The 26332-nt window shown below is 36.5% G+C and overlaps 2 protein-coding genes and 1 long non-coding RNA gene across 10 annotated transcripts; 2 read left to right on the top strand and 1 right to left on the bottom strand.

Annotated features, from left to right (window-relative positions):
- The first annotated feature begins 608 nt into the window (after nucleotides 1-608).
- On the top strand, nucleotides 609-14700 carry LOC111986235 (protein ACCELERATED CELL DEATH 6). 7 transcript variants are annotated; one of them, XM_065782277.1, is made up of 6 exons: nucleotides 609-1012; nucleotides 1079-2154; nucleotides 2844-3671; nucleotides 3762-3809; nucleotides 13008-13549; nucleotides 13820-14700. In XM_065782277.1, the coding sequence occupies exons 2-6, from the start codon at nucleotides 1140-1142 to the stop codon at nucleotides 14471-14473; spliced, it is 3087 nt and encodes a 1028-aa protein (XP_065638349.1). In that variant the 5' UTR covers nucleotides 609-1012; nucleotides 1079-1139; the 3' UTR covers nucleotides 14474-14700. The 7 variants fall into 7 exon arrangements, with proteins under 7 accessions (XP_065638349.1, XP_023873638.2, XP_065638347.1 ...); XM_024017870.2 differs by having other exon boundaries at nucleotides 1089-2154; XM_065782275.1 differs by having other exon boundaries at nucleotides 609-856; nucleotides 932-2154.
- Nucleotides 14701-15719: 1019 nt separating this feature from the next.
- On the bottom strand, nucleotides 15720-19443 carry LOC136071228 (uncharacterized). 2 transcript variants are annotated; one of them, XR_010632524.1, is made up of 5 exons: nucleotides 18979-19443; nucleotides 18813-18869; nucleotides 16968-17036; nucleotides 16684-16757; nucleotides 15720-16423 (listed from the first exon to the last, which is right to left on the bottom strand). It is a non-coding gene; the product is annotated as an uncharacterized LOC136071228 (long non-coding RNA). The 2 variants fall into 2 exon arrangements; XR_010632523.1 differs by having other exon boundaries at nucleotides 18813-19443.
- A 2207-nt stretch (nucleotides 19444-21650) lies between these two features.
- On the top strand, nucleotides 21651-25608 carry LOC112039194 (protein FAR1-RELATED SEQUENCE 4). The gene is made up of 6 exons (XM_065782280.1): nucleotides 21651-22022; nucleotides 22115-24177; nucleotides 24314-24496; nucleotides 24609-24691; nucleotides 24779-24994; nucleotides 25300-25608. The coding sequence occupies exons 1-6, from the start codon at nucleotides 22003-22005 to the stop codon at nucleotides 25432-25434; spliced, it is 2700 nt and encodes an 899-aa protein (XP_065638352.1). The 5' UTR covers nucleotides 21651-22002; the 3' UTR covers nucleotides 25435-25608.
- Nucleotides 25609-26332: the final 724 nt, after the last annotated feature.

The following is a 26332-nucleotide window of genomic DNA, read 5'->3' on the forward strand; positions in this document are numbered from 1 at the left end:
TTTTTTTTCTTGATAAAATTATATTTGTGGTAGTAGTGTCACTTCATTATCTCTAAAAAAATTTCATATCCACAATTAAGCTTTTTTATTTATCTAAAAAATTAATAAAACAATAGAGAAAAAGTTGAAAAGAATAACTTTTTTTTTTTTTTTTGAGAAAGTTGATAAGAATAATTAGGTTGTGTTGTTTCTATCTAAAAAAATGACTACAATTTTTTAGTTGATAGAGTTTAACTTAAACTCAAACTTATGCCTTTCGTCTCATATTGTATGTCTAATTTAGAAAAAAAAAATTAATGTAGTTTTTTTTAGGGGTTTCTTTTAATGTAGTTTAGGCCCTTTAGGATAGTTACAAAGTTATTCCATAAAAGATAAACTATATATATACACGTGTAAAAAGAGAAAAAAAAAAAATTGTTATGTTTCTATCTAAAAAAATTACTGCAATTTTTTAATTAATAGAATTTACCTTAAACTCAAACTTATGCCTTTCCTCTTCTATTGTACATTTAATTTTAAAAATAATTTTAATTTAAAAAAATTTCTGCAGTTTGACTACACTTGAGGCAATTACAACTTTTAACCCCAACTCTTCTTATATACATGATTTGCCTCTCTATCCTGCACGCTCTCTCTTTTTCAAGTTTCATCTCTCTCTCTCTCAAATCCCTTGCTCCTGCCTCTGTCCTCCTGCTGCCGTAGCCCTGCTTCTCTCAAATTACTGGCCCTAGACTTGCTTCTTTGTAAAGCCGCCTCTAATCTGCTTTGATCTTGTGCGATTTGATGGTCGATGTACTGATATTGTGATGCATGCAGTGCGGTTCGGAACTGGGAGGAGTGGTGGTAGTGCCGTTTGGTGATTAATTCTTTTCTTTCTCTCTTTCTTTCAATCTTAGATCTGGGTCTCATCTTTCTCTCTCTTTCATCTCAGATCTGAATCTCATCTCTTCTTTCGGTCTTAGATTTGAGTTTGTAGTGTTTTGGTGCGATTTGGTTTCAATCTCAGATTTGGGTATGTGGTATTTTTGGTGTTATTTGATTTCACTAGTTTTGGATTGTGGTTGTGACTTGTGAGCAGTGTTCTTTAGGTTTGGGTTTTGGATTGTGGTTGTGACTTGTGAGCAGTGTCCTCAGTGCCAATGGAGGAAAATCCTGAAAGATACAAGGACTTTGCTTTCATCCTAGAAAAGTTGCGAGATACAGAGTGTTCTCTTCTCCTTGAAAGATTCTTCGACTCAAACACACTTCTTCATGTTGCAGCAAGCTTAGGCCATGATCAGATTGTAGAAGCGATCCTCTCGATACAACAGTGCCAAGAACTTTTAACGGCAAAGAACTCCAGTGGCGACCTTCCTCTTCATGTAGCTGTGAATGCTCAGCATCTGCCTATAGTTCAACTGTTGCTCCAGTCGTCTGACCAGCGCCAAGAAATTTTAACGGCAAAGAACTCCAGTGGCGACCTTCCTCTTCATGTAGCTGTGAAAGCTGGGTATCTGCGTATGGTTCAACTGTTGCTCGAGTCGTCTGACCAGCGCCAAGAACTTTTAACGGCAAAGAACTCCAGGGGCGACCTTCCTCTTCATGTAGCTGTGAATGCTTGGCATCTGCCTATGGTTCAACTGTTGCTCCAGTCGTCTGACCAGCGCCAAGAACTTTTAACGGCAAAGAACTCCAGTGGCGACCATCCTCTTCATGTAGCTGTGAATGCTGGGCATCTGCGTATGGTTAGACTGTTGCTCCAGTCGTCTGACCAGCGCCAAGAACTTTTAACGGCAAAGAACTCCAGTGGCGACCTTCCTCTTCAATTAGCTGTGAATGCTGGGTATCTGCGTGTGGTTCAACTGTTGCTCGAGTCGTCTGACCAGTGCCAAGAACTTTTAACGGCAAAGAACTCCAGTGGCGACCTTCCTCTTCATGTAGCTGCGAATGCTGGGGATCTGTCTATAGTTCAACTGTTGGTCGACTCCAATGTCGACGTGGCTTGTAAACTACTAAAGGAGAAAAATAAAGAGGGGATAACTCCTCTGCAACTGGCCTTGAATAAAAAAGATAGTCGTTGGTTGGAAGACGAGTACGCTGATGTGGCCAAGTTTTTAATTGAGATAGGTCGCAAAGCTGAAGATGGGGAGCTAATGGAATTCGAGTCTGGATCTGGTAAGTCACCACCCGGATATAAGACTTGTTTGGTACTGATATTTAAATAATAATTTTCAGTATTAAATATTATAATATATATTTTTACAATATTTTTTACTTATTCGTCAGCTCTTAAATAAGATATTAAAAATTTCTTATCAAACGGCTGGGCACGCTGATATTTTTGGTTTTTAATTCGCAAAACGAACATAATTTCCTACTTCACTTAGCCAAACACTAAATCTTTTTCAATTTCAATGTCTTATATTAATTATATACTGGGTAAACTTTATGATTAGGTTATCTTATTTTGTTAGCTGAATGAATGGTATGTGCAATGCAATGAAATTTCGATCTCTTGATCACAGGAAGAATTTTACCTTTCATTTAATTTACATGTAATTTCGATAGAAACACAATAAAAAATTTCATATAATAAAATCTAAATCTACAAAAAGACTAAAAAAAATGAATTAATAAATTGTTGCTTGGTTTTAATGGTTGCCAGATGGTCTTGCAATCAGCGGCCCCACCATAAGCATTTCAGGGTGTGCCCAAAATATATTTTTTATTTGTAAAAAAAATTATATGCCTAATTATTTTTAAACTAACATGTTTTATCTAAATTTGAATTTAACAATAATAGAGTAATATTATGTATTTTTACAATAATTTTACAAAAAAATCTCACGCTGAAATGAAACCAGATTGCGAATCTAAGATGAAGAAACAAAAATACGGATTGAAGGGGGACAAGGGTGATAAAGGCGTAATGAGTCGTGACGCTGAAATGAGGATAGCTGTCAACTCAAACAAACCTGAGCTGGAGAGAGGTCCCCAGAAGTCAAAAGACAAAGTTACTAGTATGGATCCTCTATTGTATGAGGCTGTGAAGAGTAAGAATATTGATTTCATTAGAATTCGAGCTGAAGATACGGAACATCCTGCTCTCTCGGACAAAACCCCCGAATTAAATACAATCCTTCATCTTGCTGCTGCAAGCTCAAACAATAATAAATTTGTACAAGAAATCCTAGAAATCCAACTATGCCAAAAATTTGTCACGGAAAAGAACTCCAATGGTGACCTTCCTCTTCATGTAGCTGCAAGTGCTGGGAATATGCAAGTAGTGGAACTTTTAGTCAAGTGGTCTGACGAGCATTTGCAAGATCACTGTAATTGTGTACCACTAATGGAGAAAAATATGGAGGAGAATACTCCTTTGCACCTAGCCTTGATAAAAAAATTCCAAGTGGGTCGTAATTTCGCTTTGAAAGCCAAGTACAATAAGGTGGCCTTGTTCTTGGTTGATAAATGTCCAGAGGTGTCCTTTTATCCAAATAGGGAACGCAAGACTCCTCTCTATTTGGCGACAGAAGGAGGAGATGAAGAGCTCACGAAGCACATGAGAAAAACCAATTTTCTGCCAAAAGGCATATCAATTGCTCACGCTGCATTTAATTATCTCATGACAACCACCAACAAATCAATTGCTCGCGCTGCCATTTATGGTTCCTTCACTGCGAGAAAAGAAGGTAATTTTCAATTTCAGGGTATCTCAATAGTCATTACACTTCTGTTTTCCTTTCCCTTCGTTGTGTCTCATACAAGTAGACATTGATCAGGTCATCTGGGTTTGAATATTTATGGTTCCTATACAAATGGGAAAACAGGTAATTATCAATTTTGGGGTTATGTCAATACACATACTTCCTTTTCTTTTACCTTGAGGAAAATCCGTAATTATCAATTTCAGGTGTCTTATTACTCATTTTTTTAATGGGTGTCCTCAAGCATTAGTTAATGGGCTATTTTTTTTTTAAACAATTGTTATTACTTTCATGGAAGATATAAAAATTATGAAAAAACTAGTTGATTTTTTATTTTCCCATAGCAAGATTCTAAAAATATTTCTTAAATCAATGCCCTTAGCTTACATTAATTTTTTCCTTACGTTTTTTAACCCACTTTACACACTACTATTTGTGGTTCCTATACCACTAGGAAAATACGTAATTTTCAATTTCAAGATGTATCACTACACGTCTTTTTTTTATTTTCCCTTCAATGTGTTTCAATACATAGTCACATAAAAGTGAACATTGACTAGGTTATTAAGTTATATTATTTTTTCTTAGATCATTTGTGTGGGTTTTTATTGGGCTTACCTTGGGCGATGCACCCTTGTGTGGGATCCCTGATCCTCATTATCCCTGCTCTAATTGTGAAAGAGACCTTAAATGCTTAAGCCTGAGGGATTCAACCCAGTTATGTTATATTGATTCTCCATCTCCTTTATTATTACCCAGTTATGTTATATTGATTCTCAATCTCCTTTATTATTATTATTTTTTCCATATGATACTTTCATGCATACGTTACATAGATCTTTTTTTTTTGAGAAACCACCCCAGGAAGAGGGGGGAAGAGACATATCATTAAGGAATATCAGCAAAGTACACAGACTCAAACTCAAGGGGAATTTCCTCCATCCAAACCTGGAAAGGGGAAAATTTACAAGCTGATCTTGCTAAACAGTGTGCTACTTTGTTTCCTATCCTATGTGTATGACTGAAGGTTAAGCATTGAAAGGCCGAAGAAAGGTGGTTGATGTCCTTGATGATATGCCCGTAGCTTGAAGAGTCCATACCACCTTTAGAGAGAGCCTTGAAAATTATTTCCGAATCCCCTTCAAGTTGCACCTGATTCAGACTAAGTTCAAGCGCCAAACCAAGAGCACTGCGAGCTGCCAACACTTCCATCGTTTCTACAGATGTAGGCAGTGGAATAATTTGTGTAAAGGCAGCCATGACAAGACCCCTGTCGTTACGAATCACACCACCCAAACCAGCTAAATTCTTGTCTTTGAAAGTTGCCCCATTGAAGTTGATTTTTGCCTAGCCCATTGGAGGAAGAGACCACCTGGAAGATATTACCTTCTTTACTGATGGCTGGGGAGGAGACTGGGCACACTGAAACTCCAACAAGCTGTCAGCAGCCAAGGCATTTATTTTCGCCAAAGGAGCCACGTGTTCACCTACCTGTAGCTTATTCCTGCGGGACCACAACTGAGAAATGATCATGGCAAAAAGATCAAGGCAATCACTATTTTCCTGGCAGCATTGGATGACATCCATCAGCGACAAACAGTTATTGGTTTTCTCCACAAGCCATGCAAACTTGGTAGCCCAAACCGGGGTAAAAGCACTGCAAGACCAAAGAGCATGCATCGTGGACTCACATTCAAGCGAGCAGCCAGGACAGAGGTCATCGGACACAATTTTCCTTTTTTTTAAATTTGCTTTTGAAGGCAGCGAGTCCGAACCAGCCCTCCATAATACTGTCTTGACCCTACTGGGGACACGCAAGCTCCAAACACCCATCCACAATCTCCTGGTAGCTGTCAAATCCGATGTTGAAGCCTCCTCTTTCCCTTCATTTTCTAAGAGTAGTCTGTACCCCGAACTGACAGAGTACAAGCCATCCGGGGTATGCGACCAGAAAAACTGATCCTCACAACTTCTAATGCTGAGTGGAATTGATTGGATCAAAGCAGCTTCGTGGGGCAAGAATATGTTGTCTATTGCATCTTGCAACCAGCACCGATGATCACTATCAATAAGGACGGAGACCCGAGCATCATCGCCAAGGAATTCCCTTGGGGACACCACACTTCTACTATAAGGATCAGGGAGCCAGTTTTCATGGTAGATCCTAATCAAGGACCCATTACCCACTCTCCATTGCACACCTTTCTTGATCACCTCTCTACCTTTTAATATGCTCTTCCAGGCAAAAGAACCATTGCCTTCTTTGGCATCAAGAATGGATCCGTTAGGAAAGAATTTAGCTTTAAAAAATCTGTGGAAAAGAGAGGTCTTGTTGTCCAGCAGTCGCCAAATTTGCTTTGCTAGCATGGCGTCATTAAACTTCTGAAGTTCTTTAAAGCCTATACCACCTAGGCTTTTTGGGTGACAAAGAGAGCTCCACTTGGTCCAATGAATTTTCCTTTGGTTGCCTCTCTGACCCCACCAAAATTTCCTAATCAAGATCTCTATATCATTGCAAAGAGAGGCCGGGAGTTTGAAACAACTCATGGCGAAAGTGGGTATTGCCTGAATTACGGCTTTGAGGAGAATTTCACGACCAGCTTGGGAAAGAAGCTGTTCTTTCCACCCTTGGAGCTTAGCCTCGACCCTTTCTTTGATGTAGAGTAAACTTGCTTTCTTATTCCTGCCTACTAGGGAAGGAAGACCAAGATACTTTTCATACTGTTTTATCTCTTGGACACCTAAGGCAGCCTTGATCTGATTAGTGATAAGTGAAGGTGTAGATTTGCTGAAAAAAAGGCCAGTTTTGTTGCGATTCAGCTGCTGGCCCGAGGCCTTTTCATAGCACTCCAACAATCCTTGGATTTTTTGGCATTCATCAAGAGAAGCTCTACAAAACACGACGCTATCGTCAGCAAAAAATAGGTGGGTTAACTGAGGGCCTTTTTTGCATATTGACACTCCCCTGATTTGCCTAGCCTCAGCTGCCTGTTGTAGCAGGCTGTGGAGACCCTCAGAGCATATAAGGAATAAATAAGGAGACAGTGGGTCACCTTGGCGAAGGCCTCTAGATAGGTGGATGATCGGAGAGGGTTCGCCATTGATGAGGATAGAATAGCTGACAGTTGTGATGCATTCCATGATAAGATTAATCCATCGAGCATCAAAACCCATTCTCTCCATAATCGCTTCTAGATAAGCCCATTCCACCCGGTCATAAGCCTTGCTCATGTCTAGTTTCAAGGCCATGAAACTAGACTTGCCATGCTGATGATGTTTCATGTAATGGAGCGTTTCAAAGGCCATCATGATATTGTCAGTGATAACCCTTCCTGCCTGAAAGGCGCTCTAGTTCTCAGATATAACATCGGGGAGAATATCTCTAAGTCTATTGGCAAGGACTTTTGAGACAATTTTATACACAACATTACAGAGGCTGATCGGCCTAAAATCTGTGATAAGCTCAGGGGATTTAACCTTAGGAATCAAGGTGATATTGGTACAATTAATTTCTAGAGGAATTTTGCAATTATTCTGGCAATCAAGCACAGCAGAGCAAATATCCACGCCAATTAAAGACCAAAAAGATTGATAGAATAAGGGAGGCATACCATCGGGGCTCGGGGCAGAGATAGATTTCATTTGTTTGACAGCCTCCTCCACTTCCTCCCTATGAAAAGGTTTAAGAATCTGGGCGTTCATATCCTTTGTGACTGAAGGTTTGACCGCCCCCAAAATTTCGGTAAAATTCGAAGGTTGGGAAGAGGTAAACAGGCCTTGGAAGTATTCACACGCAATATTTCTAATCACATTATCCTCCGTGCACCAAAGATTAGAAGGATCTCTCAAACCTGTAATTCTGTTCTTTCGAAATCTATGGGAAGCCCTGCTGTGAAAATAGCCAGTGTTTCGGTCCCCACATTTAAGGAAGAGGGACCTCGAGCGCTGTTGCCACATTTGGCTTTCCTTATCCAGGAGATCGTTAACTTCTGCTTTTAGTACTTTGACCAACTCATAGTCGAGTTTTCCATTAGCAGCATCAATTTCAGCTTTTGAGAGAAGCTTACTTTTCTTTTCAACTAGACGTTTAATGCTGCCAAAAGATTGCTGGCTCCATGTTGTAAGCTTATCCCCACAAGCTTGAATTTTACTAGCAACCTGACGCATATTTGCATCCTGGGATGATGACCCCCAAGCCTTAATCACCGTCTCACTGCAACCACCCTCCCTAAGCAACATTTGCTCGAATTTGAAGGGCCTATTTGGGCGCGGAGTTATACCATCCGGTTTGATTAGAATAGCCTTGTGATCAAAGGAGTGGGTGCGTAGGTGTTGGACCTTGGAGCCCGGAAAGCGAGAAAACCATCCATTGGAAGCAACCGCCCTGTCAAGTCTTTCCAAAACCAAGCCACCAGCTCTCTTACCTTGCCAAGTGAATTTATCCCTAACATAACCAAGGTCCATGAATCCGCATTCATCTAAGACATCACGAAAATCTTTCATCTTACAATCTTGTCTAGGACCCAGGCCGAGTTTTTCGTGCGACCAAAGGAGCTCGTTGAAATCACCGGCGCACATCCAAGGAAGAGAGAACTGACGATGAGGGCTGCGGAGAAGGGACCAGGTTTCGTGTTTCCTAGTCGAATCAGCAAAGCCATAAACTCTCGTGAACCTCCACTGTTCATCAAGGACAGCACCAATTAAAGCGTCGATGTGATTCGGAGATGATGAAACAACATCCACGTGAATCGATTTCTTCCACAACAGGACTAAGCAACCCGTTTTCCCCGCACTTGGGCCAACCCAGCAGTGATCAAACCTCAGTTCAGCACAAAGTCGTCGGAGCCTAGCATCTTCTGCCCACGTTTCGGCTAGGAACATGGCAGCGGGATCTTGTGCCCGAGTTACTACCTCGAGCTCTCGGAGTGTGTGTAGGTTCCCAAGCCCACGCACGTTCCAGCACAACCAACTCATCTTCCCCGGCGGGGCTGGATGACAGCCTCCGCCGATGGTGGGTCATTTTCCTTTTAAGTAGCGCAGGCACGGGCTTTGCGTTTTGTTGGTGTGGATGATTCAAGAGGAATGAGTGGGGGTCGTTTCCCTAAGATAGCTTCTGAGTTATTTATTTCTTTGGAGTAGGTAGGCCTTTGAATTCTAAGCCATTTACCTTCGGCTTGGGACTTAACGTTACTGTGGTCCAAATCCATGTTTGACTGGTCATTAAGTGGAATGGGCTTGTTGAGTTGAACAAGGGGGGGCCCCATAGTTGGGCCTAAGAAAAGGGCTGACTGGGCCGATTGGCCTTGGTGCAAAAAGGTTGTAGAATCATTTGCTACCAAGTGGTCTTCTGCCACCTTTTCAAAACCGTGAATATCTCTGTCTAAGTCTTGTAATGTCTTCTCAAAGTCATCTAGTTTCGAGGAAATCGGCGCTGAATCCTCCTTGGACTTTCCCATAGTACCTTGGTGAGTGGGGATCGATACGCTGACAGATTCGCACCCCGGTTTCCCGGGGCTCACATTTAATGCTCTCGGGGAAGGTGGACTGGGTTCCGAGGTGGCCTGTTGTGTTGTTACTGGCGTGATAGGAGGTGGGACCGCTTTAGGAGTGGCTGGGCTGGCCGGCATGTTCTTTGCAAAAAAACCCGGGACTGAGACCACTTTCTTCCTTGAGGTGTTAAAAGGGGTAGCACGGAGCCAGGATCCGAATTGCTGGTCATCGGAGTTAAGGCTTCCCTCGCTTTCAAACCAGGTCTCACAATCTCTGTCATCATGTGAGAGACATCCACACCAATAACAGAGATTGGGAAGTCTTTCGTATTTGAAGGAAACCCAGTGAGTCTTGCCATCTTCCAAGGTTATGAGTCTACCTCTACAAAGAGGCTGAGAGATATCCAGCAACAATTGGACTCGTATGAAGCTCCCTCCGTCGAGCTTCGTCGATTCGTTAGGAGGGAGAATCGTTCCTAAAGGTTCACAAATCTGTTCTGCAATCTCTCTGTGTCTGAAGTGCAGCGGAATGTCAAAAATTTGGATCCAAAATGGGACCTTTGTTAAATCAGAAGCTTTTACGATGATATCCTTATCGTATCGGGAGAGAACCATAATATGCTTGTCGAAGCTCCAAGGCTCCGCGGAGAGAATACGTTCCACATCTGACTTATTCTCAAAAGAAAAAAGGACAATATGGTCGCCAATGTTCTTGACCTTGAAGCCCGACTTGGATCTCCAGAGAGGGGCGAAGGTGTTGGCTATGGCTTCTATATTTAAAGGACGCTTGGTTAGAAACCTTGCGACGATGCCATGTTCAGTAATGGCTTGGGCGCTCCTTAAACGTAGACCAGGTCCTTCTACTTCCGAAAGAGACATAGAATTCCAGTGCTTTGTTAGATCTTCCATGCCAAAAAACTAAAAAAAAACTGAATACTTACTTAGTGTTTCCCAGACCCCAAAGGAAACAAACCCACTAGCCTTGCAATAACAGAGTTATTACAAGGGACACAACCACCTTTCGGGGAAGGGACGACAGTACTACGCTCCGGTGGGGTTTTCCTGGAGAGGAAAACTCAACTCAGCAGCGAGCAACCAAGGGTGGGATCTCGCTCTTACTTGTAAGTCGTAAAAAATTATAGGACCATAACTTATTACACAAACTTTGTCACAACTCTGTTATGTGGTTAGCTGTAAGGGGTGGAGAAAAAGTTTTCTTCATATGAAAGTGACATGTTGAGGTATTAGAATTATTGTTGAGTCATTGCCTCTCTATGGGCCTTGAGAATACCACCACCCCCACCCCCACCCCCCCCCCCCCCACCCCTCCCGGCGCTGTGGGCCCTAGAAATCTCTTCCTCCAAACCATGAAGGAATGTTGTTTTAGTTAGTATATTCAATGTTACTAATTTTGTTATGTTCCAGCTAGAATAGTTAGAATATCTTGTACCAACATGCAATCTGGTACAGTAAATACCACCCCTACCACTTCAAATACAATTCTAGCCAATTTTGGAAAATTTTAGCTGGGAACAGATTTTGACTAAAAAAAAAAGAATCATACCTCCTCCTTCCGGTTTCAGTCCAGTGCGTCTTCTTTATTATTTAGAGTAATTCTTAGGTACTCTTGGAGTATAGAGAACGGTGCTCTTTCCTCTTACATTCATAATGAAATGTTTACTCATTAAATTTTGTTAGAGATATTACACAGAGTAATAATGGAAGAACAAGATTAATATAAAAGATAAACAGAAAATATATAACTTGGAGGAACTATATCGTTTTTCTTAGATAATATTTGCCTCCTATACTTTTGTTGCTAAAGGGTTATAGCAAATTTGTCTCTAGGATACAATCAAGATATTGAGTTCTATGAATAGCAATTCTGGAGAATGACCATAAGATTTTTTTCACCTTGTAAACATAAGTCTTTATTTATACCTATAGGGTTATGTTTCATCAAAAGATACTTATTGAGAGTTAGTTATTTTTCAAGTGAACATAAGTTTCTATTTATACCCATAGGGTTATGTTTCATGAAAATGCATATATGGAGAGTTAGTTATTTTTTCATAAGATTGAAACGTTTTCAACTTTTCTGAACAGTCACAAGAAAATTTTGAAGAGAATTTCAAAAAATTTAGATTTTTGAATTTTTACTTAGAAAATTCCAGAAATTGAATTTTCACTTTGTGAAATTATATTCACTAAACTCAAATATCATTATTACAACTTATCCTTGTACATACCTACATATACAACAAATTCATGGTGGAGATCACTATGAATTAGAGTGGGGAGAACAACATTTTTTCGTATTAGTACCCAAAATTTTCCTATTTTTTGTTTGTCACTGTGTTGTATTGTACTCTTCCTTGAATGCTCTGTCCGACACTTGTATTTTAACTTATAAATTTTTTTCTTTGTTTTGTTTTTGTGAGCCCCACGTAATTCTCCTTCCTTCGCCGCTCTTTTGTTTTGTCCGCTTGTGTTTTAAAATTTAAATTTTGTCCTTGCTTTTTTTGTTTTTGTGAGCCTCACGCAACTCACAATAAAAAGGAAAGCTTTCGGCCATTTACAACTCTTTTAATGTTTCACCATCGCTGCCGTTTACAGCTGAAAATTGAAAACATTATAGCAAAATAATTTTTAAATGTATAAATAGTATTGTGGGACTAATTTTTAATGAAAAAGTTGTTGAAAAATGAAATTTGTGGGTCTGTAAATAGTAAAATTTGTGTGAAAAAGTCAAATGTTGCTGCTATTGTTTAATGAATAGTAGCTACGACAGTAATAAACAGTACAAAAAGCTGGCTGGGAAAGCTGAAAAGTAAAAAAGAAAAAAAAAAAAAAAGAAAAAGAGAAAAAAGAAAAAAAGAAAAATGCAAACATGTTTGAAAAGCGCATCAAACGGACCCTTACTCACATTAAGGTCTAGGTTTGTCTTTTATTTATTTATTATCATTACTCTTATCGTATTCTCCAAATAGTTGAACCGATAGTTATTATTATTATTATTATTATTGAACTGATATTTGGGCTTAAAGAAATATGTACTTATAACTTAGAAATCCTTAATAATTTATTTTAGGAGTTTTTTTTTATATGAATAATATATATATATATATATATATATATATAAAATAGCTGCAACCTCGAAATAGTACATTGAAATAGACTAATAAAAAAACATTCTGTTCTAATAGACAAACCAAAATGAGTTCGAAGTGTTTTTCAAAACATTGAGTATATTTGAGAATGGTGAAAAAGAAAATCATCGACCCATTTTGGTAGGCCGTTTCACCCATTAAACTATTTATGAAAGAATAACGAGGGAGTTAAAGAGGAGAAACAAAAATCCATTGACTAGTGTAGGAACTGGGGTTAAAGTTACAATATTGGGTAATGGGCACAAGGGCTTTCAAGTTACCAGCCAACGGAATCTAAATCATACTGAAGACGGTTTTGATTTGGCTAAGGAAATAAAACATTTTAGTATCGATTAATGTGGGTGTATGGTTTTGGGATTATTGCTAAATTATATATATGTACACACACTACAGCCCCTGTTTCTTATTATTCATTATTTTGATCAGTTTTTTTTTTTTTTTTCTTAGATTAAGATTAATATGTTGACATTCTAAAAAATAAAAATAAAAACTTGAAGAAAAAACTTAAGTGACCACGAGGCCTGGTAGAAAGTGGGAATTGAATAAAAAAATTAACCAATTTATCATGGAAATATATATTCAGGGGAGTACAATTGTCTCATCTTCCTAGCTCATTGTTGACTGATTATATCGAATTTCAATTGTTTTTGTTTGTGTTCCAGCTATCTTAGATACTGTTTTGGAAAGCCTGCCAAATGATATCCTCACAATGAAAGACGATAAAGGGATGACTCCTCTTACCTATGCAGCATCGATAGGTTATCTTAGAGGTGTTGAAAGCATACTAAAAAAACCTACAATACCTTGTGTATATGGGGATCATACGCGCTATTATCCCATTCATATGGCAACCTGGAAAGGTCATATTAAGGTAGTTGAAAAGTTTCTTCAAGATTATCCAGATATGATTGAGTTACTCACTGACGCGGGTCAAAACATTTTGCACGTGGCTGCTATGTATGGGAAAGCCAAAATGTTAGCTTATATGCTAAAAAGGCATGATCTTAAAGTTGAAATGCTTATCAATAATAAAGACCAAAATGGAAACACCCCTTTACATTTGGCCGCCATGAGAAGGCATCCTATGGTTGTTAGCATGTTGACATGGGACAAAAGAGTCGATTTAAAGGCTTTGAATAATAAAGGCGAGAGAGCGCTTGACATTGCATTGAACTACAGTGGGGAGAATCCCTCATTTCGAGAGGTATGTGAACATTGAAAGCTTGACACAATTGAAAATCCTCTATCAATTGATTTAAACCCCCCTTTTGTAGTAGAAAATTTTTTCCAAACAATATATATATCATAGTTATATATGACCTCACCACTTGAATTAAACCAAATGTACCTTTGTTATATATATATATATCGTAATAATTTTTTGTTAAATTAATATTTTGAAATTCTACAGTTATATTACAATTTTTTTTTTCTATGATCATCTTAATCAAAATTTCTCTCATTTACCATGCAGCGATTGACATGGGAAGCCTTGAGATATGTTAGTGGCCCTCGAGCTCCTCCTCGACGCGTTAGTGGTGAGAACCAGCAATGTTCAAAGTTTGGGATGACTCTAAGCACAGACAAATACAAGGACAGGACTGGGACTCTCTTATTGGTCGCAACCCTTGTGGCCACTGTAACTTTTGCTGCGGCTTTCACTATGCCAGGTGGCTACAAGGAGTCTGGAGGCATGGCACAATTCCTAGAAAAGCCCATGTTCCACGTATTTGTAATTAGCAACTCCATTGCTATGTATAGTGCCATTACTGCTGTTGTTACTCTCATTTGGGCCTATTTAGATGATTTGAACCTGTTCATTGTTGCCTATAAGTTCAGTGTGCCACTTTTGGGACTAGCTATAACAATGGTCTCCTTAGCATTCATGGCAGGTAATTACCTAGTATTGAGAGACCTCAATTGGCTTGCCTATCTAGTTTTGAGCATTGGCTCATTTTTCCTCTTCACTCTCTCGATCATATTTTTTCCACTTTGTTTACCAAGTTCCTCACCCCATCCTATCATTCGTTACATCCTCCGCTACCCATTTCACCTTCTGATTAAATTTACTGGGTGCGACACTGATGTTAGGGAAGAAGAGGAGTCTCCTCTGCATATGTTGTCTTGATACGGACCTTGCATTGGACATGCATGCAGAGATGGAGAACATTAATTTATGTTAAGTTGGTCGTTAGTTTAGTCTGTTAAAATTTGCAGAAACTCTTCAAATAAAGATATTCAAATATCATGTCTAAGGAGGTTGGGTTTCCTCGAAAAGCCCAGTATTGTATTTATCTTGAAATTCTGTTGTTGCTCTTATATAATATATACAACTATGGTGTATTTAGTCTGCCATTGTCGTACTGTTTGGCACATTGATATGACGTATGTTTTGGTTACAAATGTTAAGGACTCACTATATTAACAACTCTATCGATGTTGTACGTTATGGTTACTGTAAGGAAATTTAGAATCTTGGTTGAAAATACATCAGTATTAATCCACTTGTTACATTAATCAGTTATATGGACTCAGAATGATTTTTAGGTTAATTCTCACGAAGCAACTGCCATATGAAAAATAATAAACAACCAAACAAATAACACAACATATGGTGATGCAGGAAAAACCAATGGAAAAACTATTCCAAAGTAAAAACAATTGTGAGGACTTAATCACCAACCCCAAAGCAAAACAAATCCACTATATAAAATTGAAGTTTACAAATAGAACAATCATATTCTAATTTACTACCTCATATAGAATTGTGTGTGTGAACTCTATTGAACCCAGTCACAACTCCAGGCACCTACTTGAAGATTTTCTCCATAGCAGCAGTACTGGGATAAAGGCTTTCTGTGGCTTCTTTTGATATCACCAACAAGAAGTGACTTGAAGAATATTTCTGCTGAACTCATGGGTCACTCGATGGAGGCTAAGATCTTCTCCAGGAAAAGTTTAGAGTTTTTGCCTCTACAATCTTCCTATTTTTTGTGCTCAATGAGCCTTTATATAGGCTCTATATTAGGTTTATTAGAAAACCACAAGTACAGCTGATATAATAGAAAATATTCGGAATCTGAAATCATCGATCGATTGTGGAGGAGTATAGAAGGTGTAGCTGTCTTTGCCTTGGACTTACAAATAGACATCAGACTCAACAATTTTGTCGTGAGTTGCCAACATCAATCCAAACTTGGACCAATGATTTTAGCCTTGAAAGTCTCGAATCAAGGAAGAAGCCATTCTTTGGCTTTGGGGGGCAGTGCCTCGCCCCCCCACCCCACCCCTCTTTCTTTTTTTCTTTTTTTTTTAGTATATATATGTAGGTAATAATTCAGTAATTTGGTTCAATAAAATTATACTTGCCCTCTTTAAAAATAGCAAACTCAAAAAAATAAGCTCCATAACAAAATCAACAATAGGGAAGTTACAAAATTTAGCCTAATCTACCAATTTTACCAAAATAAAAAAGCTCAACCCTTAAAAATTTTTGAAACCAAACTATTTTGTGAATTTAAATTTTCGATCCTTCCATCAAATTCCCAAAAAGAAGAAAAAGAAAAAAAAACCCTAAATGAGAGAGACACTAAACTGCGGCACAACTTGACGACAGATTGAGCACACTTGTCACGCCCCAAACCCAAAATGGTTCAAAGCATGCGAAACCAAACCTTCAAGAGAAATTATAAGGGACTTTTTTTCTTCTTCTTTTCATATGATAAAATAAATAAACATATTGATCTCTTCACAATATAAATCAAAACTCTATAACACGTATACAAACAATACGAACTACAAATCATGTGCCTCCAAAATTTACGCAAATATTCCAAACAACAAACGATTTAACATAAAACCCCATTATTCTCAAAAATATGTAACTCCAACATAATTCTTGGGCTAACAAAACTCAAGAGAGCCCAACTTCTAATAGAATTAACTACTACTTCCTTAAAAACAACCAGATCGAATCACTAACCAATAATAATGTCAGTCTCCTAATTCAGCACAAAACACCAATAACCACCAATAAGATAAGCTCCATTCCCGAGGTGTAGCTAATTTATCTGTAAAACTGTTGGAGAGTGGAATGAGATAAAGCCCAGTAAGTAGCATAATTAATGGGGGTGGAAGAAATGCAAGTATAATAATAATGAGCATCCTACATAACATGTTATACTTTGGGAATTTCAATTTGCTTTCTAAAAATTCTATTTCAGTAATGGCATGACAAAAATGCTTGAAACAACATAACACAAAACTTCTTCAAAACATCTCAACGTGAAACAACATAAGTATATATTTCTCAAAATATCTCAACATGAAACTACATACTATGACTTCGGGTATATCGGTGGTTCCTTTGTCACTGTTCACTTCAACTGTAGATTGAGGCCTTGAGCTAGTAGCTGAAGATTTAGCAAGCTCAGGTCGGTTAAACATGCACGCATGTATATTAGGGATTTTCTTTAAGTTAAAAAAAAAAAATGGCCCTACAATATTTGGAGCAATTACAAATAAGTCAGGAAACAGTGTACAAAGACAACAAGTCTGTCCTACATTAATGTGCTATGTGCAAGAATTAAGAAATTACCAAAATTCAATGCATTTCTTATTACCTCATGGGAAAGGTTGCCAATATAGATAGTAGCGTATGCTAGATTGTTTTCAGGAGCCTCCTCATTGATCTACAAAACAAATAAAACATAAGAAACTAACTGTCAAAATCCAGATATTCCAAACCAATTCTAGTCTAGCATACTTTAAATTAGAGCACATGCTCTGGGATACAACAGGAAATAATTTGAATTTAATTAAGCCACGTAATATATGAGCTTAGCTCTTCTGACACAACTTGATATCAGTTAAGATACTCCTAAAGTTCTCGTGAGCCTATTGAGCTAAGAAATTTCCTAAGACATATCGTGGACATGAAGAAAAGGAGACATCTTACTCCAAAGCCCTTTATTTTACATTAGAAAACCATTCTATATATTAAGTTTGGCGAAAAGGATTTTATGTGGGAAGTGAACATCTGAATCCCAGAGTTTATAGAAATCCATAACTTGGTGACCTCTAAAATGATTGTAAATAAATATGATGGCTTCTACAATTTGGAAATTATAGAAAGCCATGTAGTGGCTAATCTTAAATACAGCTATACTCTTCACAATGAAATATTTAATGCACTATGCATACGATTATTGCACTTTAAATAATAAGTTTTAGCTATTAGAGGTTTCAAGTAGCAGTAAGTTTTAGGCGACTGACAGAATTTCAAAATGGCAGTAAGTTTTAGTCATATGCATAACCCCCGTAATTGAAACCTATCCAGACAACTATTCTCAAGACCCTTCTTTTAAGGTACTAGCACTAGATTTGGATGAATTTTCATAAGTCAACTTCTCTGTGTTTATCAACTCAACCAAATCCCATGGACACTGTAAATTGGGATATCTATTAATGCTGACACTCGACAGCCAAATAGATAAAAAATATAATAAAATCAAATTAAGATCCACACAAAGTTGAGACTCCTTTTTGCAAGTGCCTTCGGCAATAAAGATTGACCCTCCAAGAAATGCAGTACACTACTAGAAGAAACAATTGAGTATCAAGCATCTTATCAGGCCTATAAAATAAAACGGCAATGATGAACAAAAATTGAACACATCATAGCATAATAACAAAGACAAGCAGCAATTTTATTGGCACGGTTTCTAGTCCACCCTTATTGGGGATAGAAGCTATTATCAAAATATCTATGAATCTATCTAACACAAAGTTGAAACCCACCGTTTAAAAAAACTCATCTTTCTCTCTCTCTCTCTCTCTCTCTCTAAGGCTTTGCCATTTTTCTGTCTTGCATTGCTCTTTGTGCTCATGGAAGTCAACAAAACGGTTGCACCAGCAAGCCCACCTGATCTTACTACTGCAAACAACCACACGCAAAAGCACCATCACTTACATTCCCAAATCCATAGCCACAGCCACCACCATGGCATTTTCCCCTCCACTTCCATTCTTATACTCATCAAATCCATCATCTTTATTATCCTCCTTTTTGCCATAATTCTAATCATTGTTCTACTCAGAAGATTCAAATCTGCTAAAAACAATGGCGTACTTTTGCCTATTATATTACCAGTATAAAAAAAATGTTAAAATAGTGATTTCACCAAGTTTATCTTAGTCTCAACAAGTCTAATTACCTCATCACCATAACCATGGATCGATTATGTGTAAACCCTAATTTTCAAAATAGTCCAAATACAGGGATTCTAAAATTGAAAAAAAAAAATCAATAGCACCGAGATCCAATAATCAATCAAATAGATGAGAAAGCAAGAACACAAGCCCAAGAATCAATCAGATAGATGAGAAAGCAAGAAAATCGCAAGGAATTCAGAGATCTAACCAGAAATAGAATTGCAAAACTAAAACAGATATAGAAAATCACTTACCGAAGCCTTGAAATTGAAATTTTCCAATTCGAGCAGACGAAACCAAAAGAAATCAATCTACAAAGAAAATAGATTTAGGTTTTTCTGAGAGAGAGAGAGGGAGAAAAATGCTACTGAGAAGGAAAAAAAAGGGAATTCAAAGAGGGAGAACAAGTTGATTTTGTACATGTTTGTGAAAATTAATGCTTCTATCAACATTTTTTAGTAACGTAGATAAAAATATGTTGAGAAAGCTCAAGTTATTTGTAGTGTGAGGATGTAAAACATGCACTGTGGGATTGTGAAGCAGTGAAGATTGCCTAGTGCAAGGAATTCAGCTAGGTTAGCAACCACGGCATGGTACATTTGGACCCATTGGAATAAAACCAAGTTGGTGTAGAAGGCTACACAGTTGGGAAGTCCTGGGGAAGCTGCAAAAACTTATTTGCTGCAATTCAGGGCAGGCCGAGAGGTGCACAGCAGTGGAAAAATCCCTCGTCGTTGAAACTGGTTGCCACTTGAACTAGGTGAGTTTAAAGCAAACTTTGATTGTGCGATGTTCAGTGAGAATGATGAAGCTGGTGTTGGTGCTGTGATTAGAGACTCTATGTGGCAGATTATAGCAGCTTTGGCAGAAAAAATTCAAAAACTATTTAGTCAGTGGCGCAGCCAGGAATTTGATTTAGGGGGGTAAGATTAAGATATAATATTGAAAACAAAATTAATATAAAAATTATTAATATAAGAAAAAAATTAATTTATTAAACAATATTTGATTAACATAGAAAATATAATGTAAAAGTTATAATTTTTTTCTTTTCATACTTGATTTTAATTTAATTTTTTTGAGCCTAGCGTAGGAGTTAGTATAATCATTGTAATGTTTAAACTACTTCATAATTTAAATAGGCTAAAAATGTATATTGCAAACAAGTATTAATGTATGAAGCTAAAAGATTAATTTAAATATAAGATATTCGAACAAATCATATGAATGTAAAAAGATTAAACGTTAGTAATCATCATTGAGGAGAGATAAGCAGATGAGTTGTTCAATTGATTTACTTGTCTTCGCTATTAATTGTTCAAAACCATAATGTTATTACATGATAAGACTATCACATAACAATTAGGACCATGTTAGGAACTAGTGCTACCTTGTTTATTTCTTCTCGTGGCTATTTTAACAACTTATAGGAAAACTAAAGTGAATGGTGACATAGACTATATTGAATAAAACCCATCGAGTTAAATTATTCTTAAACGGAAATACTAGTAGTTAAGAAGCTAATTGAAATCAATTTATTTCCATTAAAATTTGTCTTATGAAACTTAATTATTTATTTCCTCAATATCACATTCACGTCCTTATAACCCCATAAGAACAAAGCTTTGTATGTGGAATATAACTTTAAAAAATAAAATTACAACAACAAATGTGGGGTAGGGGAGACCTGGGGTGGGGTCAGGGGGGCACTGTCCCCCCCCCCCCCCGGCTCTGCCTCTGCATTTAGTGTGGAGTGCTTGGAGATGGTTGCAGCTAGATGGGTAGTGCTCTTTGCGACGAAATTGGCCTGCCACTTTGAAGGTGACTCAAAAATTGGAATAAAGGTCTTCAAAATGGTGACATGTTTTCCTCATCCTTTAGACATCTAGCTAAAGACACTAATTTATGTAACCTCCCTTAGGAGTTTTTCTTTCTTTTATATTGTTAGGCAAGGCAATACAATTGCGCATGTTTTAGCTCAGAGAAAAAGACTTTCTTTTCCTTTGATAATTTGAATGGAGTATGTTTCATTTGATGTAAATGTGTTTATTTTAGCAGATTATTCAGTTTCTTAAATAATATCCGTAGACTTGGTCATGTTTTCAAAAAAAAAAAAAAAAAAAATTAATTACTTATGGTGCAGCGTAATTAACAATCAACTGCAAATTCAATAAGCATAGTTTAAGAGTGCAGCGCCAGAGGGCTTAATCACTAGCGATTGATTGGATGATGAATGGATACATGCCTTATTCTCTTTTCGAGAAATGCTACGTCTACAATAATTCTACAATATTTTTACAACATTGCTTACCTGTCACTGCCATATCACAAAACACAACTTAAATAATCTGACTAGGAAAACATCTGACCAGGAAAAGAAAACAAAAAATAAAATAAAATGAGAATTAAAAACAAAATAAAAAGATTAAGAAAACAAAACAACAATCAGATCAAATTTAAAACATCAGCATATTTAAGGGTTTTGCCCTCACACACCGAAGGTGGAGGTGGAGGCGGAGACGGAGGCAAAGCGCAGAGGGCAGAGGGCAGAGGGCAGAGTCGGAGGCAGAGGGCAGAGGGCAGAGGCAGAGGTAGAGATGCTCACTTCTTCTCCCTGCCGTCGCACATCATCGCTTCTCTGTCTTCCTCAAAACAGTGAGACCCATGTATCTTGCTCTAACACTGATGGGTTTTTTTTTTTTTTTTTTTTTTTTTTAAGAACCGATTTTACTGCTGCTTGGGTATTTTTGCTTCTTAGGATGCAAAATGGTGAAAAGATTAAAGATTTCATCATTCATTTTCATTTTTTGACAGTAAAATTTAGCCAAATGGGTCGAATTTCTGTAAAATTTTCTGGCTGTGATTATAACAAGTCTTCAGTTTTTTAAAGTGGTATTAAGTCTTCAGCTGTGATTGTAATTTTGTTGTTTCTTGCTTTGTAACATTTCATTCTCATTGAAAGAAAGCTGGACTTCTCTACATTCACAACAAAAAATAATAATAATTGGACTTCTATATTTGTTTATTTTCCACATAAAAATGTCATTAAAATTTTTAAACTGTTTTTTTTTTTTTTTAAAGAACATATTGAGGTATAAATGATGCTCGCAAAGTGTTTGATACAATGCTTGAAAGTTTTCGAAGAGTGGAGAGTATTTGTGACGCACTTTTACTCTTATTTTGCTTTGTTTTCATTAACAAAACATAAAAATCTTACTTAATTCTTCCGTTTGATTAAACATTACTTCCTTTACTACATTAACTAATTATTATCATTGATCTCACTAATTTAACCATCATACAGCATGGGAGACTTTTACATTTCTTGCGTTATATGCCCCCCATTTTTTGCGTTATATCTGATTATGAGAATCCATTGACTTATTTCATTTTGAATGTTTAAGGTAATTGCTGAACTTAAAGATCCTGCTGTGAGTTAGTACTATGCTTTACGCTTATTACAGGTAGAGACTAGTAGTAGTTTTTTTTTTTAAATTTTAATTCCATTTTCATACTTTGTTTTAAAATACTGTGCATTATATAATGTACATTGCAGACACATGAAAGAAGAAATAACAAGTGCTTCTAGGCTTGTAGAGTTGAATGAGCACAATAGTGATAATGAAATGAAGGATACAGTGGATCTGAAAAATAATGAGTTGAATAAAGATAATGTTGAGAATGAAAAGGAGGAAACAAGAAAGGTAGAAGATAAAGTGGAAGATGCTTGTGTAGGAATGTTGTTTGGTTCCATTGATGATATCATGGAATATTTTACAAGGTATGGTAATAAAAAGGGTTTTGCAGTGGTTAAAAGAACATCTAGAAAGGGAAATGATGGGGAGGTGGAGTCTTTGACTGTAACTTGTAATCGTGCTGAAATGCAACAGATTAAAGCTAGCAACTCACTTAAAGCACAGCCACAATCAAAAACAGGTTGCAAAGCTCATTTTAATATGATTCGATGCTTAGATGGGTGGATATTGAAATCCATGGAACTTGACCATAACCATGGATTAAGTCCAAGCAAAACCCGATTTTATAAATGCAATAGTGTATTAAAACCACATGTGAAAAGACAACTTGAGTTGAATGCCAAAGCTGATATCAAAATGAACAAGAGTTTCAATTCATTGGTGGTTGAGGCAGGGGGGCATGAAAACTTGCCATTTCTAGAGAAAGATTGTAGAAACCACATGGATAAAGTCAAGCGTTTGGAGCTCAGGGAAGGAGATGCTGTAGCAATGAATAAGTACTTTTTAAAAATGCAAGCTAACAATTCTAATTTCTTTTACATGATGGATTTTACTGAAGATGGTCAATTAAAGAATGTATTTTGGGCAGATGCAAGAAGTAGGGAAGCATTTAAAGAGTTTGGTGATGTGGTTACATTTGACACGATGTATTTGGTTAACAAATATAGCATGCCATTTGCTCCTTTTGTTGGGGTAAACCATCATGGACAATCGATATTGCTAGGATGTGGATTGATTTCAGGTGAAGATGCAGATACATTTAGATGGCTATTTGAGTCTTGGCTTACATGTATGTCTGGAGTTCCTCCTAGTGCAATAATTACAGATCAAGACAAGGCCATAAAAAAAGCAATACAGATTGTCTTTCCAAAAGCACGACACCGATGGTGCTTGTGGCATATATTGAAAAAGATGACTGAAAAATTTAAAGGATATAGAGAATATAAATCAATCAAATTTTGTTTGAAAAATGTTGTTTATGATTCCTTAACAAAAGAAGAATTTGAAGAAAGGTGGGGTAGGTTCATTGAAAAATATCATCTTGAACGCCATGAATGGTTACTTGAGTTGTATAATGAAAGGTATTATTGGGTGCCTGCCTTTGTGAAGGATACATTTTGGGCAGGAATGTCAACCACACAACAGAGTGAAAGCATAAATGCATTCTTTGATGGGTATGTACATCATGAAACAACCTTGAAAGAATTTGTAAAACAATATGATAAGGCTTTGGCAAAAAATGTGGTAAATGAAAATACTGAAGATTTCAATTCATTTCAATCATCCATACCATGTTTTACTCATTATGCTATGGAGAAACAATTTCAAAGTGTTTACACAATAGCAAAATACAAAGAGTTTCGAAAAGAGTTGCAAGGAAAGGTTTGTTGTAATTTTTCTTTATGTAAGGAAGATGGTGTCATTTCAGAATATGAAATACGTGAAGATGGAGCATTTGGAGAAAATTCTGAGCATGCAACCTTCCTTGTTTATTTTAACAAGGATACCAATGAAGTAAATTGTAATTGCCGGTTTTTTGAATTTAGGGGAATATTGTGTAGGCATCAAATTACGGTGCTCTTTCACATGAAGATTGATCAGGTACCAAACAAGTACATCTTGAAAAGATGGTGCAACAATATTAAGAGGAGCCACACCAAAGTTCGCATCAACTATGATAACCGACTTGTCAAACCTAAAACACAACGCTTTGATAAAATGTACAAAGTCTTCAATGAGGTTGCAGACTTGGCAGTAGATTCTGACGATAAGTGTGAGAAGGTGGTGGCACGAATTCTTGAATTAAAAGGAGAGTTCAAACAAGAAAAACTTGTTTGTGGAAGTAATGAACCCATTTTTGCAGGTATTAATTGTTAGTTTATTTTTTTATTTTTTGTCTTATCATTTTATTTTGCATCATTTTTGTGCCTACTTATGTATTAGGATTGCACTTTTCTATTAATAAATTTATTAACTTAATCAAAATAAAATTTCTATAGGTATTCTTACAAATTCAACCTCATGTGGAGATGATCTTGCAATTTCTAAAGAGACTAAAAACATACTTGGTCCAGTAATGGTTAGACAAAAGGGACGACCGCCATCTAAAAGGAAGCAGTCAATAGTTGAAAAAGTTGTTAGAAAAAAGGAGGAAAGGAAAAAGAAAAAGAAAACCAAAATAAGTGAGAGAAATGAATTCAAGAAAAAGAAGGTTTTAGTATATTTCTTGTTAATTTTAAATTAATAATTGTTTATAGTATTTACTAATTATTATTGTTTACATTTTGTAGATAGCTACTAAGGTTGAGAATGTGTCTTGTACAACCCCTACTATGGGATTGAGGGTGCTTGGAGTACAAAAGAGTTTTAACTTAAATGTTGGAATCTTTATTTTATATCACAAGGAAATTAAGATTTGGTTTAATCGTTTAAGTATATTGAATTTTATATTGTACATAATGTAGGAGTTGGAACTGCAACAGTCACAACAGATTGGTAAAGAGAGTTATGAAGAATCCACCACGTGGCCAAACATTAATTGCCCTCCAAATATCATCGGGATGAGTCCATATTATGGGCTGCCAAATATGCTACAAGGAGGAAACTCACCATTTCAGTCAAGTATGATAAGACAAGTGGTTGGAATGCAACCATTTAGTTACCATGAAAACACATCTCAGGCATGTACTTATTTACTTTGCTATTCTTATATGTTTCTGATTTTTTTTCTTTTTTTAGTGTAGGGTTAACTGTTTGTCTATCTACACTTAATTTCTAAATATTGTAGTGTTTTCTTTACATTTAAAGAACTCATGAGACTCAATTTGAATTGTAATTTATCATGTTGTAAATCATGGTATTACTGAGAATAATATCCTTTTAATATGCAGTTGAATTTAAATAGATTAGCCATTTTTTTTCTTTATTCAATTGCTTCTCATATATGTAATTTTATTAAACTAAATGTTTTCATTTTATTTTTTAGGATGATTCTCCACTCCATAAGGCATGTTATGATTTGTCAAATGAGCATCCAAGCAATTCTATTGGGAAGTTTGGTACCAATGATGTGACAAAGTTTGGAAATCCAAAATTACATGAAGATGGCAGAGGCAATTAGTTTGTTTAAGATATATAGGGTCATAAGATTAGTTTAAACATGGAAACTTGACAGTTAATATTTTTATCTCATAATGTAGCCCATTGGGCAACCTTTTGTAATAAGGTAGGAACCTTCTTTAACTTTAGAACATTAATGTAAAAGTTCTTTTTAAATGCAAATCATTTTTTGTCATCATTTGTTTGTACATAATTTCTTTCTCCTTTGCTAACATAAGTTAGCTAATATTAAGAATTAATAAGTCTGTTACAAGATAATCTCTCTTTATTGAGTTGCAAAGATGATCCACCATAGGCGGCAAATTTTGAAATCAAACAAAAGCATCATTGCTAGTATTGCCCATCTTTGACAATAGTTGTGGTAGTTAGTTATCATAGAAATGATATATATCATATCACAACAAAGGAAAAAAGAAAAAGAAAAAGAAAAAGAAAATCAATCTTCTAGAACTTTATTAACCACAACTGGTTTTAAAATATCCACTTAATATTATAACAACTAATTAACAAAAAAAAAAAAAAATCTAATAGACTAATTCTATGACTAATATAGACTCTTGTTACAAAGAAACGGTAAGTATACAACACAATAGGTGACCAAAATATACATCAACACCCAAAATAAACAAATACATCAAATGATTGCAAATAGCAACTTTGGTTGCATTGCATTCCAATTTCCAAAGCCAGCACTTGAGCATTTATGCTTTATGATATCCACTAGAGGAAGTACATCTTGAACAAAACCACACTTGAATTGGTGCCAATAGTAGCAACATTGCCTTCCAAAGCTAAAATTTGAGCTTCCATGCTTTAAGAGATCTACAAAAGGAAGTACATTTTAGGCAACACCATAATAGAATTTCTTCACACTCTAACCAATATTTTCCGACTAGTAT

Source organism: Quercus suber, unplaced genomic scaffold (genome assembly GCF_002906115.3).
Source record: "Quercus suber isolate HL8 unplaced genomic scaffold, Cork oak 2.0 scaffold_295, whole genome shotgun sequence".
NCBI classification, from domain to species: domain Eukaryota; kingdom Viridiplantae; phylum Streptophyta; class Magnoliopsida; order Fagales; family Fagaceae; genus Quercus; species Quercus suber.